At 46.4% G+C, this 14,254-nt stretch overlaps 1 protein-coding gene across 1 annotated transcript in view; it reads left to right on the plus strand.

Annotated features, from left to right (window-relative positions):
• The window catches only part of LOC135373940 (uncharacterized), a 57,194-nt gene that overhangs the window by 3,417 nt on the left and 39,523 nt on the right, over positions 1–14,254 (plus strand). The window contains exons 2-6 of the mRNA XM_064606981.1: positions 1,825–1,969; positions 2,377–2,507; positions 9,056–9,212; positions 11,250–11,383; positions 12,956–13,115. Of these exons, the coding sequence (XP_064463051.1) occupies positions 1,825–1,969; positions 2,377–2,507; positions 9,056–9,212; positions 11,250–11,383; positions 12,956–13,115 (727 nt within the window). The remainder of the gene's footprint in view (positions 1–1,824; positions 1,970–2,376; positions 2,508–9,055; positions 9,213–11,249; positions 11,384–12,955; positions 13,116–14,254) is intronic.

Genomic DNA, 14,254 nt, shown 5'->3' on the forward strand with positions numbered 1-14,254 from the left:
CTTAAAGGCTCTCCTACGCAGCCGACAGATACAGTACGGTTGGCGATACAACGTTCATACATGATCGGTCCCCGCAGACGAGCACGATGGCCACAGCGCCTGGTCTTGATAACCAGGTCCCCCTAACTCACCTCGGAAAAGCGTGCAACGAAGAAGGCCGCTACTAGATACCCCACCGTTGCCGTTCCGGATCACTTCAGCGCGCTAAGTTTAGCGGCAAAATGTTTTTGTTGTTTCTGCGAATGAATCTAGTCCTAATATGTCCAAATAAAACGCGTATAACAACTTTCTGTGTCGTGTTTCACTTTTTGGTCCCGTTTTTAAACGTGTTGAGCAATCGGAAGCATCTAGTGCACGGCTGCGTGCATCACAAAGCGTACCTGTCGTACCAGGCGCCTCAGGCGCAGTCGTCCATTTCTCCTTCGGTGACTTGGCCTGGCTTGGATTGTGCTCCAACTGGATCTTTAGCGCGCTACAATCAAACGCAAGCCAACGTCTGGTAACAATGGGGTATCTAAGGGCGGCCTCCGGCATTGCACGCATCGGGATAGGAACAAATACATGGGAAAATGGCGACCTTTGGTGACCTGTTGATAACCTTTCGCTCCTTCCCTCACTGGAAGGGGGGACTACTGTAGGGACACAGCAGTCTACGCCACCTTATTTTCTTTATACGACTTAGACAAGAAATTAGACAAGGCGGGCTACAAACAACGACGACGCAAGCACCTAGGCCTGCAACCACAAGAATCAACCAGGTCAAGCAACTCAGGAAGACGAAACCATGACGCCAGTACATTTTCCCGTCGATCGATATCTTATCTTGTTCTTTTTCTTTATCTTCAGCGACGAACACAGAATCCCTGGCCGTATATCTTCCCCCGTCTTTCCCTTTCTCCTTCTCCCTCCAGGAGCTCTCAAACTGTACACGAGTGCTGACGGTTCGGCAAGCGGTGTAAGAAACAGTTGGAGTTTCGCGTTCATAAAACAACTCGCGGCTTCATTTGTTCATGCATGGCATCTTGTGTCTGCTCTATTTATCCCGTCCTCCACAATCTGTTAGAACCCAACAGGCTCTCAAATAGGACGTCCGCCTGGTAGAAAAAAAAGGCATCTGGTTAGTCCCCATAATAATTTTGAAAAAATGACGTACATTAAAAAAAACCTGTATGATGCATCCTCATCGATAGAAATCGAGATACAGTGAACAGTGTTATAGAGTATTATTGCATTACCACTGGTAACTCTACACTATTAGAATGAACTACACCACCCTAGGCAGCACATAATGTCGAACCCATATTGGCTGGGCAATCTACAGAAAAATAAAAAAAATGACACCAATATTACTACCGTTACCCGGGCTCATCGTTGACGTTATCACAGATGGCGCAATGTGGTAAATAGAGGTTTGCCGATATAGGCAGCCAATATTGGTTCAATAGGGAGCCTGTTTGCACTTTTCATGCTCACCTGGGACCAGTATTGGCCAACCTTGCAGCCCATATTGATCCCATAATCGGCCAATGTTGGTGTATTGCCTGGGACAGCATCGTCCTAGCTAACCATCTCGGATGACAACGTTCTGAATCGTGATTTGTTGAAAACGGGAGGCGGACCCTATTCTGAGCTTATAGTACGCATCAATGGGATCAAAATACGCTCCGCCTCTTGTTTACTATCAGGGGCAAAAAGGTCGTTCGCGATGATGGTTAGCTAGGAGCGTGCTACGTGGTGAAGTTCATGTTTAAGAAGTGCATGCAGAATTCAAATGACGTGTGATTTGCATTACGTGTGTCCGCATATCATATCCTTCGTTTGCAGGCCCTTTTGCAGAAACGTGCGACTCCACAACAATATCCGAGGCCAACATTGACTGCTACAAAAGATTTGAAAAGGAACACGGCGGCCTTCCCCGAAAACCAAATGATCCAATTGAGCCAACTGGGAATATAAGATTACTCTGTTGGTGAGTGGTTTTTCGCGTGCTCGAAGTGGTTGCACGGCGGTGCCATCAGAAAAAAAGCACCTCCTCACCCCCCCCCCCCCCAATCCACATCTGTAGAAACGGCCTTTGTAATGGAAATCTGATATTTCTACGACCTTGCGGCACAAGTACTGAACTGCGTAACTAAAGAAGAGGCAACGCTAGGGCAGCGTCAGAATAAATGAATGAATGCCGGGCTTTGCGTCACAATAAGGGAGAAGTCGCGCTAATGCAAATGTAGCACCCCTAGACGGGAACCATCCTGTTTTGTGCTTCATCTGTCCAGCGTTCATCAATTTAAATACACCCGACTGAATGCTATGTCAGGCTGCAATTTCCATCAGAAGCTCCCTGCCATATAACAAGTTTTTCTATGCCATCTTTTCCAGTATGTTAAAATACAACAAGTATTGCGTTCCTAAACTCCTAGAAGACAAAGGATGCCACCCCGCTGCTGCTCTACAATCTGCGACGGAGATAGAGACAAGAATGAAAAATTGTCCAACAACCAACCCGATATGTGAGTATAACAGCCGAAAGAGTTTTGACATTATAATGCATCATAATGGCGTCCTCTGACCGCATAATGCAGCCTGAAAACGTTACCATTTTACCGGCCTCGGTGACTCAATTGCTAACGTGATCGGAAGTTAGCTGATACCAAGGTTTCAGCTGCCAATCTAGCACAGGACGACGGCAGCATTTCCTGACAGTCGACAAGTTGTTCCGAGAGGCTGCATTAAGCGCCGTGCGCTGATTGCTTAAAGCGCGACGAACGCAGGTTACAGAACTCTCAGGTGGGCAAAGTTATTCCGCAAACAGACCACTGTGGCGTCGCTCATGATCATAGTGGTCTGGTGTCTTAAAGGCACTTCAACCAAAACCTCGATGTTTCGTGTCTCATGCATATAATTTTATGCTTCGGCATATTTCTCATTGATCGTTATATAAGAAGACGGTTGTATGCTGCGCCTATATCGGAGACATTTGGTTGCATCTGACGTCATATTTCTGGACCATTTTAACCATTTTTAACATTTGCCAATCTCTTTATCTTCGCCTCCGCCCACGTAATTTCAAAGCGGAGGTCATCGGCGTAAAACTTGCGATAGAGCTACATAAGCGCGTGCTTCTAGCCTATTTCGCGGTACGCATTGAGTGAATTCGCAAAGCACCACTAGCACCCAGCACAACTTCTGAAAGCGGAACGTGCGACAAATGACTCAGCGAGTTGAAGTTGTGCTTTGTAAAAAAAACAAAAAAAAACAAAGGAAATCAAATTATTGCGGTATGTGGGCACCGCCCTCTGGAAGCCAACGATATCGGTTTGTAAACATTCTACTAATATGCACTTTGCATATTAGTAGAATCCCCGATACTCCCGAGCCTCAATTTTCATATTCAACATCGACTCACTACGAATTAAATTCGAAAAACCGTACAGAGCAGACAAGTCGGCCCGTGACACGAAATATTTGAAACGTGCGATTAGGATCTACAGGACCCCTGTATGTACATTATAACCTCTTGTACCATATTGTCATTGTCAAATAAATCTGAAATCTGATAAGATTCCTTCTCCGATAGTCAGTCCTGGTGGCGCACATGCAACGTAACGAGACGTGACAGCTCGAGTCTGAACTTCAACTTGTCGTTATCCCATAACGCGTGTTATATGCATCACTTCCGCCCGTAATTCGACACGAGCTCTTGCGCAAGACTCCTGAACGAGTCGTTCAGGCTAACGAAGTGAGCTTGAGCGATGGTTTGCTGTGGTCACAATCTCCATCGTGGTTAGTGTGCACATTACGAGAAGCTCATGTGGTGGAGAAGCTCCCGTGCTCTCACACATGCCCATTCTCATGCTCGCTCGTTCATCATCTTCAGCTTCTTCTCGTCCCACTGGTGTAGCTTGCTAGTCGTGTAAAAATAATGAACAAGAAAGTATAGCACTAAGTATAAACGTCGACCAGTAGGCAAAACTTGTAAACTTGCCCCACGATGGTGTCGGATGAGATTGGTCTTAAGAATGACACGAGAAGTAGCGTTTGCTCAGTTGTTGCGCACATGGGAGTCCGAGGCCAGAAAGGGAAGATGTAGTGGCATCAGTAGTATTAGAAGACGAGTAGGCTGGCCTTTCTCTTCAGCATAAACACTTATTTGGTTACTTCTATGCAAGTTTCTGTTTCAAGCATCGAAGTACAACGCGCAGCGTTACTGTTAGGCTTCACAAACAGCGCACTTAAAATAAATTTCCAGTGTGGTGAAACGTTTTTGTAGTCAGCGTAAACAATATTGAACCAGGAGAATGTTAACTATTCAAGAGAATCTACCTCAAGAAATGTGCCGAGTGCTCTGCTCTTCACATTCAAAACAACATCAACACTATGCCGCAATGTACTCTAAAAGAGAAGAACTCAAAAACTACTATAGGAATCTAGTAATATAGGCATCGCCTTAGATGTTCATCGCAACGCCGGTAGCTACCAAGACGGTGTGAATTACTGTCGCAAGTCCTCACAAACGTTGTGGACAGCGCTTTTTGGCGGGCGAAACTACACAAATGTGCCTCGTCCAGTTGAAAGGCATCCTGACGCCATCGAGTTCATGCCAGATCGAAAAATCCATCAGAGCAAGTCCTAATGGAACCATTAGACCAATATGCGTATTGTAATTTTCGACATCTTCAATAGGACCAATGGTTTAGCGGTTTGATGGGACCATTAGGACAGATTACTTGATGGGAGCACCACAAAAGTTTTTAAAAAAATACACAACGAAAATGTGTTTATTTATTTTTCCTTTTTGTTTCCAGGACTTTTGGAAATATACAAGAGGTGTTCAAGTCAAACCATTTTTCGAAAAAGTAAAATGAACTTATAGGCGAGAAATTAGTTTTATTTTTCAACGTAATCTCCAGCTGCACTAATGCACGTATCCCTGCGTTTCACGAGGGCTTGGATGTCAGCAGCGTAGAAGTCCTTATCGGCGCGTTCTTGACCGCATTCTTGACCTCATCGTCGCAGCTGGAGTGGCGGCCCCCAAGGAACACATTCAGTGACCCGAAGAGATAGAAATCGCTGAGGGCAAGGTCTGGACTGGAAGGGGGATGTGGCAGCAATTCCCAGCCAAGTTCCTGGTACAGGGCGTGCACTGTCCTGTATGAGGAGGACTCCTCTGGTGATGAGGCCCGGCCGCTTTTGCTTCAGCTCCTATGCACTATTGATGGCATTACCACTGGCCAGCAAATCAACGTGAACAACGCCAGCCTTGTCCCAGAAAACCGTGGTCATGACTCTACCCGCAGACTGGGTGCTTTGGAATTTCTTGGGAGCTGGCGAGCCCGGATGCTTCAACTGTTTTGATGCGCGTTCAGACTCAGGAGTGAAATGGATCACCCACGTTTCATCGCACGTCATGATCCGATCAAGGAACGGCTGTCTTTCAGTGTCGAAACGGTACCTTAGCTATGGGAGATTTCCAGTCTTCTCTGCCGGTCAAACACGGAGAGCTGCCTCGGGACCCAACGGGCACTAACTTTCCGAAACTGGAGGTGTTCATGAATGATAGTGTTCAACGTTCCCACAGAAAGGTCCGTCTTTCGAGCCAGTTGGAGACATGAAAGTTCGAGACGAGCCAGTTCGAGACATGTTTTCCCTTGGTACTTGAGGATCAGGCGCTCCACAAGTTGGATGTTTTCAGGAACTCTGACACTGGCCTCTGAGCCGCCCGGGCCGGGATCGTCCTGCATTGATGTACGGCCGTCTCGGAACCGTTTGCGCCACTCAAACCCTTTGCTGCTTCTAAGTGTATCGTGGCCATACTGAGCCTGAAGTCTTCTTTGAATTCCAGATCACATTACGCCTTCATTCACGAGAAACTTCATGACAATACGCTGCTCGATGTGCGCGCTCACCTCCTTGTCGGCCATCTTGTCCAGCACGTGTCTTCTGTTTTGCACAAACCGCAGAGGATACATATCTTTCGAGAACTCAACAGCTAAACTTTCCACTTGCTGCAAACAGCCACCATTTTTCTTCGTGAGGCCAATGCAAATCCGTTGAACCGACTGACAGCGTGGGCGTTCAAGCGAAATCACGCGTCCTACAACTAATGCCCATGCACAACACACACTCGGTTCGGACGTTTGATTCGGGCTAAAATGTCGCTGGTTCCTCTTATGATAACGGAATTATAGCAGGTCAAGTTGAACACACAATGTTTGATAGGAACGGATATCTCTTCGATAACGCTAGGTGCTTTCAAGTTACTGCAGGCAGTGTGAGTCTCTGATGTGTATGTCTGTCACCATCACGAAAGTGTTCCGCTCCTTTGTACTCTAGGATGGAGTTAGAAATTTTTGGTCCATACACTGTTGCGATCCCAATGAAGACTGCTGGGGGATGTTTGGCATTGGCAATTCCGTGGGACTGCCCGGGTCCTTCAGCAAGTGGGACATAGCACCTGTTCTTCGTTTTTATGACGATGCAGTGTTGTTTCTGTAATGCTATACAACGTGGATCAATAAGATCTGAAGAAATGAAAAAAGCAAAAACAAGAGAGAAGTAATAGCAGTGGTGGGCATTGTACCGGAGAATGCTTTATTATTACACGGGCTCCCTTTTGACGTTATTGGAAATATTGGCGCAAAATGGGCTTGCCAATATGGGGAGACCATATTGGTCTAATATTGCCACGTATCGTCTTTGGGGCGACCACAAGCAACATCAACAACAGGCAACGAGGCGTCGAACGACGGGCTGGGGCCCGCGACACGTCGCGCTACATGGCAAGCGATCCTTCCATCTGCTCCTTCGCTCACATGAATCTCAAGGACGGGCCGACGACCTTGGAGAGGCTTCTGTATTTCCTTCTCTCCACCGACGCGTGCTTTCTACAATGTTCGCCGCTGTGTATAAAAGTTTGTGAGCTCCCAGTCCGAGCATTATTCCTTTACCTTAGTTCTGTCCGAGAGCTCCCGCTCTTGTGTTAGCCAGCTAAGCAGCTGAATAAAGTGTTCGCAGATTATTCGCCGTCTCGCTCGTCTGTTTTTCACCCGTGACAATATCAAGCCTGGTTGCACTCCCATACTGGCCCCATATTGGCCCCATATGGATTTTTTTATGTTTCGTGTGTTTTCTTTAAAAACACCCATGGGCACATTCTGACAAATATAGAGCTTATGATCTGTAAATCAGAACTCACGTAATAGGTTCTAAAATAAACGCAGAATAAGAAATTTAAAAATGCAGCACGTGGGGCAAGATAAGACACGCCGTAGTAAATTAACTATACGAATTAGATCTAATTCAAGCACCTACACGGCCCCCTTGAACCCACCCCGTACGTGACGAGCGATAAAACCAGACATAACCTGGTGCCATTTCCCTCCACCGTCCTTTGCAAACAAGGCACCGCCAGTCTGATGTGTCGCTCGTGGCTCACTTTTGAGTGCACTTCTGCTTCTGCAAACATTCTAGTACACAGGAAAATTCTAGACAGTATGCAAAAGAGGAATCTCTGAGTAACCAGCATAAGGCCACCTAATAGTTTCTAAGTTACATTAAATTCAAATTGCGCTACGTCTAAATTACGTCAAGTTGTCATGTCTTGCCCCGTGGATACCACCGGATGCTTTAATACTTCAATTAAAGGCCGGATAGCCGAGAGTATCCATATTTTGCATATATCTAGTTGAATGAATAAAGTAATAGGATTTGGACTTATATTGACGGAATAAACCTGCGATACGCTGCTGCGCAGATGACAAGAAGAGGGACTACAGAAAATCGCGCCTTTTTCTGGGTCTTTACATTCCAGGCAGAAGTAAACAATTTTTTTTTCTCTTCAACGCAAATACCAATTCTCGCGTGCAATAAAGCGGACATGCAGAGCCACCTATGAGGAAAGTTTCAAGCGCATGGGGCAATGCGTCTCTGAGAGGCGGCGTCGAGCAAAAAATGTTGACGTTGCTCGGTGTATCATCTTGCCCAACGTTACCCTAACTGGGAAGAGAAACACCGTAATGCAGTTAGATCAGAAAAGGTGTCTTAGGCTGGGTGAATAGGGGCACCGAGACGAGAGAGTTGTTTCCCCATTCCGATCATTGATTTCTGTCATGACTGCATCAATTCAGCATGCCACACAAGGCAAGGAGGCAATACTAATTCTTGACGTGTCCGTGAGACATCCGTCATAAGTGGGACATGCGTTGTAAAAAATATAAGAACCAGCTGCGCGTCCCGCTCCAGGTCGCTCGCCCTAGAGATGTCCAATGCGTTTTGTGCGCGCTATGGGGTTGACATGGACGCCATGTGCACGTAGCGTTTTCATGCGGGAAGAAAAGTTCCCACGAGTTTCGCCCTTTGGGCCTTGGAGCAGACAGATGTAAACGAAAGGAAAGTTAGGTAGCAAGCGAGCTGATGGTGGCGATCCATGACTTGAAAACCCGAGACGAGGTAGGGACGTCACCGTGTTTGTGTGTGTCTGTTTTCGTCCCTACGTCGTCTCGGGTTTTCAAGTCATGGATAGGCAGATGTAGTTTTACATATATTCTAAGCGTGCCATTCGTGTGCAGCACTCGCGTCTTGTCTCTGCTGTTTGTATATTCTTCGCTTTCAGCACTTTTGGTTTGCGATGTACCACCAAGAGACGATATATATACTCGTCGCGTACCAATATACTTGACGTCTGACGTACCAAGACTGAGAAGGAATGTGCATGTGCTTGAGAGATCAGGGACCAGAAAGGGACTATATGGGCGGGGAGGTACTGGACGAGCGACTCCACGCAGTGGTATTTTCAGACACGAAATATCCTCGCGTTGGCCCCTGATTCACGGAAGTTTCTCTTTGACCAGCTCCCACCTGACGCAGAGTACTTCGTTCTATATACTACTAAGTCAATTTTGTAGAATCCTCAAAGAAATTTAGATACCGAAGCAATTGGAAGACTAAGAGGGCCACTGGTATTTGGGGCAGAGAGCAGTCCAGGAAGAAGAGTCTCTTCTTAAATTTCTGACGAATGTTTGTTGGGGCACTCTGCTTATACCACATACTTCGTTTTCAGGCGTCCCTCCACCACAGTGCAAGCGAGGCTTACCCGACGCCAAACTCATTTGCGAGTACAGATATAAAAATGAACATGGGACCACAGCTCCAAAGCGTCGTGCAGACCTGCAAGCGAGAGATCAGGGCCGAGACAAAGTGCACAAAAAACGTTGCTGGTAAGCGATTTCCCGTACAAGTTGCGCAGCCGCATTATGACATTGAATATGTGAATGAAAGCTGCTCGCACCCCGTTCCACTCACTGCTAGAGTAAGCCTTCCTAGAGTACTTCCTTTGCGTTGCGCTATAGCTGATATTTGAATGGACGAGTATCAGAGAAGCACGAGCGACAATGAGAGGGCTTGTCTGTGACTGAGTTTCCGGCCCCAGCGCTTCCGGAGGCACTGTAACAAGACGTACGACACCGGAGAAACGGAGAACACAAACACTCAGCAATAAAAGTTTTCTCAAACAGAGCGACGCCCTCCTCAGCAGACGGCAGAGCTGAAATAGTTAGGTCTGTGGCACACGCTGGGATTACTTTTGTGCTTCATCAGCGGTTTGAGCGGATCACGAGGAGATCATGCTTTAATATAGCAATTGCAATGTGCTCCTTCAAGTTACTGGCAATGTTCGAGTCAATGTTAATTAGTCCCCTAATTGGGGAAAAAATACGGTTTCCTAGTAGCACCCCTGCCGAGTAATCCAATGAAAAAACTAACTGCTTCCTAAGCCAGCTCCCCCTGTTAAGAAAATGCATTGGAGCTAAAAAGAAACACCCGGTATATTCATAAACTTCAAAAGCGGGGGAATAATCGAGGAATTTCTGCGCGTTTACCACGTATGGTTTTCAATAGTCTTCTTGAAGGTTGTTCGGCAAGCGCCCTTTGTTTGCCTAGGTTTCCTAGAAAAGGGATTTACGGTTGTTTCAGTCACAGAGATGCAGAAGGTGTGGGTTCCAGCCCTACAGCTGGCTAAGCTTTTCAGGGACCTTCATCTTTCACCTTTCATGTAGGACAAGCTCGCTGGGAATATGGCTTCTTTCAGTGTTAAGCTGGTGTTTACAGAGATGGTCATTCGGACACCGTCCCTTCTAGCCTAAATAACACAAACCACGCACAAACGGGATACCATAATCAACGAAAATGGTTACATAAGACAAGCGGTCTGCACTAATTCACAGAAGAGACATGGAAAACTGAAGAGCACAGTTTGCCTAACTTAAAAAACAGTGGAGAACACAATCTTGAAGTCGAAATGTAGAATGACTGAAAATTCAATCTACTGCCAACGAAGTATGAAAGATGAAAGAAAGTTCCTCAGGAAGAGTTCAGAGACTGTTTTTCTGGGAATCGTACTGATCATTGGCATGATATTGAAAGGGTTATGGTTGGCGCGTTAAAGGTTCATTCGAATTGAGGGCACGAGGGAAGAAAATATCCATTCAGTCCTTTACGAGCGAGGTCAATGGGCCAGCGGGTTGGCGAGGGGGGGGGGATTACCTCCACTGTGATGTCCACATATTTAGATCGTAAGATCCTCGCTCTAGCGTACTGAAACAAAAGCTCATACACTGGTTTGACAGACTACAACCAACGTAATACAACACGTGGATACTGATGCGTTATAGACATATATTCATGAACATCTCTTTTGTGCAAACACAGGGCCGCTCGAGAGTGACCCCCCAAAAGAAAATAGAAAAACACGTGACAACTCCGTAAGCAGTCCCCCTCTTATTCGTGTTCCCCCTCTTCGGAGGTTTTTCAATGTGTACGAGTTCGTCGTCAATTAACCTTTTTGCTGTGTGAGAGAACTTTTCTGTGTGTCTATGTCTACTCCATATCTCAGAGAGTCCTGTCGCTGTCGTGCACCAGATAGTCACCGCCCTGCTACTTCTTTCAGGCACAATAATTTATGCGAAAACCACTCTTATGTGGTACTAATGTAATATCGCTAACCGGAAATCCCATGAGTCGGGGGTGGAAACCTGGCGCCACACACACTGACATTACCGTGAATTATCAGGTTTTACGTTTAACGTAGTCAATGCAGAGAGAGAGAAAGAGAGAGACGATTTTTTCAGCTCTCCTGCGCAGCGCGCCTTCATCCTTATTCGAACAGCCCTAACCAATAGCCATACGACAATTTCTTAGCCCTCAGTACGTTACGAATATCTGCAATTTACCTCGTCTTTGCATGCAACTCTTTCCAGTCTAATGCAATTCATCAAGGATTGTGTTCCGAAAATACTCCAAGAAGAGTACTTATGTAGTGATCCAGACTTTCTTGAGATGTTCTTCGAGCAAATACGAACCGAGTGTGGAACATCCAAGTGGGACTGTACAGGTGGGTGTTATTGAAAGTGACGTTCTGCATAGAGATGCGAAGCCCCGGGAAAAACGGAAATTTTGAGGAATAAATCGTTTTTTTTCCTCGTCTCCAGAAAAATAGCCCAGAATTTCCCGGCGACAAAATTGAAAAATGTGAAAGTTCGTCCTCTGATGGGTTCCTACCCGCCAACAATGCCTTAGGCACCTCTAATCCGCCAACAACCATCAACTTAGTGCTCCGTCTGGCCGCTTCAAGCGATCGCCATCACGACCGTATAATGTCGGAGTTCTAGTCGGAGTGGACACGATGTTCTAATTACCTATCGCTGTCCCATGGGATGATCTGCTCAGCATTTATGCCTAGAGGATGAGCAGTAGCTCATTGTATGCTTCGACTCTGCAGTAACCGCGTTTGTTTCCATATTTTCAAATTTTTCTGAAAAAAAAGAGAAATGCTTTCTTTTTTCTTCGAGCGCTCCAAAATGTCCGAAAATTTTGCATCTCTTGTTCTTCAGCAACCAGTCAGGAGTAGTCAGCGAAGAGATCACAGAAAATTTTCTGTGCGTAATATAAAAAAAGTGCGAGGCTGAACACAACTAGAGGGATGAACCACTCAAACCAGCAGAAGTTTAATTTTCACGAGACAACTCACGTGCCTATCAGGGTGACTGGTAAGAAAAAGAGGAGGAAAATGAATTAAAAGGACCAACCTAAGACAGGAAGGAACCAGGAAAAGCTAATCTTAGGCATCTTAAGGCATCTTAGGCTGCTGGATGAATACACACCCAGGCGAGATTGCTCTCTGCGTACTGTTGCTCCATTCCGACCAGTTATTGCTCATGAATGAATCGGCTACTGGAGGCAACGTAATTTTAATTCTCGAGTTGTCTAGGCGACATCTGTTGTTGGTGGGGCATGTAATATAAAATTATAAATGTATATAGTATTTAAAAAAACTGGTACGCGTTGCACGTCGGATCTCTTGCTCTATAGATGTCCCTTGCGTTTCGGGCAGTCGCAAGCGCTACGGTCATGACCATGACGTCGTCAAGGGCTCACGATTGTGCGGTGTTTCGGTGCGGGAAGAAAGGTCCCATGCGTTTCGGCCTATGGAGTTTGGAGCAGAGGGATGTGGTTTCCCAGAGCTTGGGAGAGTGTCGCTCCTGTGTTAAAAAAAATGTTGCTAGATTCGCTAGCTGTCCATGCTGCTGTCGTCCTCGGCGCTAGCACTTTTACATGGCGATACCCCAACAGCATAAGATACATGCTCTTCGCCAATTCCAATCGACGCCTGACATTCTAAGATTGAGAACGAATTCCAATATGCTTGAGAGAACAGGGAAGTGAACGGGACGATGTCTCCTCCTATTGGTCCCAGATCTACGGAAGCTTCCCTTTTACCAGCCCCCAGTTGACGTAAGGTTGACTAAAAGGTTTTTGAGGGATCCACAAATAATTTTAGAAAATCCTGCGAGGAAGAGGGCCACTGATGCTTGGGACAGAACGGTCTAGGAAGAACAGTCTCTTCTTACATTCCTCACGCATGTTTGTTGAGGCACTCTGCTTATACCACATATTTCGTTTTCAGGTGTCCCTGCACCACAGTGCGATGACGAACAATTATCCAACGCGATGAAAATTTGCGATTACAAATATACGGATGAGCACGAAACCCCAGCTCCAAAACGTCGTGCAGACCTACAATCTAGGGATTTGAGCCCTGCTCAGGTGCACAAACTACGTTGCTGGTAAGCGCTGTTCCACGTGCAAGCGGACGTTAAGGTTGCGCAGCCGCATTGTGATAATGAATATGGGGATCAAAGCTGTTCTCACCCCGTTCCACTCACTGCTAGAGGAAGTCTACCTCACGTATTTCGCGTGCGTTGCACTACACCCGCTATTTGAATGAACGACTGGTAACCGAGAAACTTGAGAGGACAATGGGGGGGGGGGGACATGAATGCGACTGAGCTTACCGATTGTGCATGAGAAAAGCAAGACGCAGGACCTTTTAAACGACTTTTAATCTTTCAAACAAGCAAATGGGTTGCTTACGCAATTACTACGTATGGTTATCGCCCTAATTTTCCTGAGGATTGTCCGCCAAGTGGCCCTCTCTTTGTAGAAAACACGGGTTTCAGAGTAAATAGATTTAGAATTGTTGCATTCACTGAGATGCGGGACAAGTTCACGAGGCTTCTTTGAGTGTTGATCTGCTGTTTACGAATACGGTCATTCAGAAACCGTCCTTTCTAGCCTTCATAACACAAACCACGCTCAAACGGGATGCAACAGACAACGCACCGATTTCAGGAGACAAGCGTGTTGCGCCGATTTGTAGCAGAGACATCAGAAGCTGAAGAAAACTGAAGGGGGGGGGGGGTTGCTGAACTTGTAAACATTGAAGAACACAATCTTGTTGTCCAAATGTAGGAGGATAGAAAGTGCAGCGATGGAAGCATGAAGGGTGATGCCTCAGAACGTGATGTGCCGACATGTCGAAGAGAGACTGTCCTACTAGTCAGCGTCCTCATAATTGACACGATATTTAAGGGGCTACAGATGACGCGTTAAAGGTTCATGCGCGTTGTGGGTCCACAGCCAGGGGGAATAAAAACTACCATGCAGTCATTTCCCCACAAGGGCACACGATCATGATCTCCCCACAGTGTCATCGTGTTCTTGTCCTTCAACATGCATCCCGGAACATCCAGAGGATGACATTCGCCGATTCTTCGTGAAGAGTCATCAGGTACGTCCTGTGGACGTCCCTTGGGTCCGAGGAAGATGGCATATGCTATTTCTTCAGTTTACCTGCTAAAAAAGCCGAACCACTGAGGACACATTAGCTTAGTTGTCTAGGCCAAGCCTAGAGGCGAGTGATATT

Source organism: Ornithodoros turicata, unplaced genomic scaffold, assembly GCF_037126465.1.
Source record: "Ornithodoros turicata isolate Travis unplaced genomic scaffold, ASM3712646v1 Chromosome36, whole genome shotgun sequence".
Classification (NCBI taxonomy): domain Eukaryota; kingdom Metazoa; phylum Arthropoda; class Arachnida; order Ixodida; family Argasidae; genus Ornithodoros; species Ornithodoros turicata.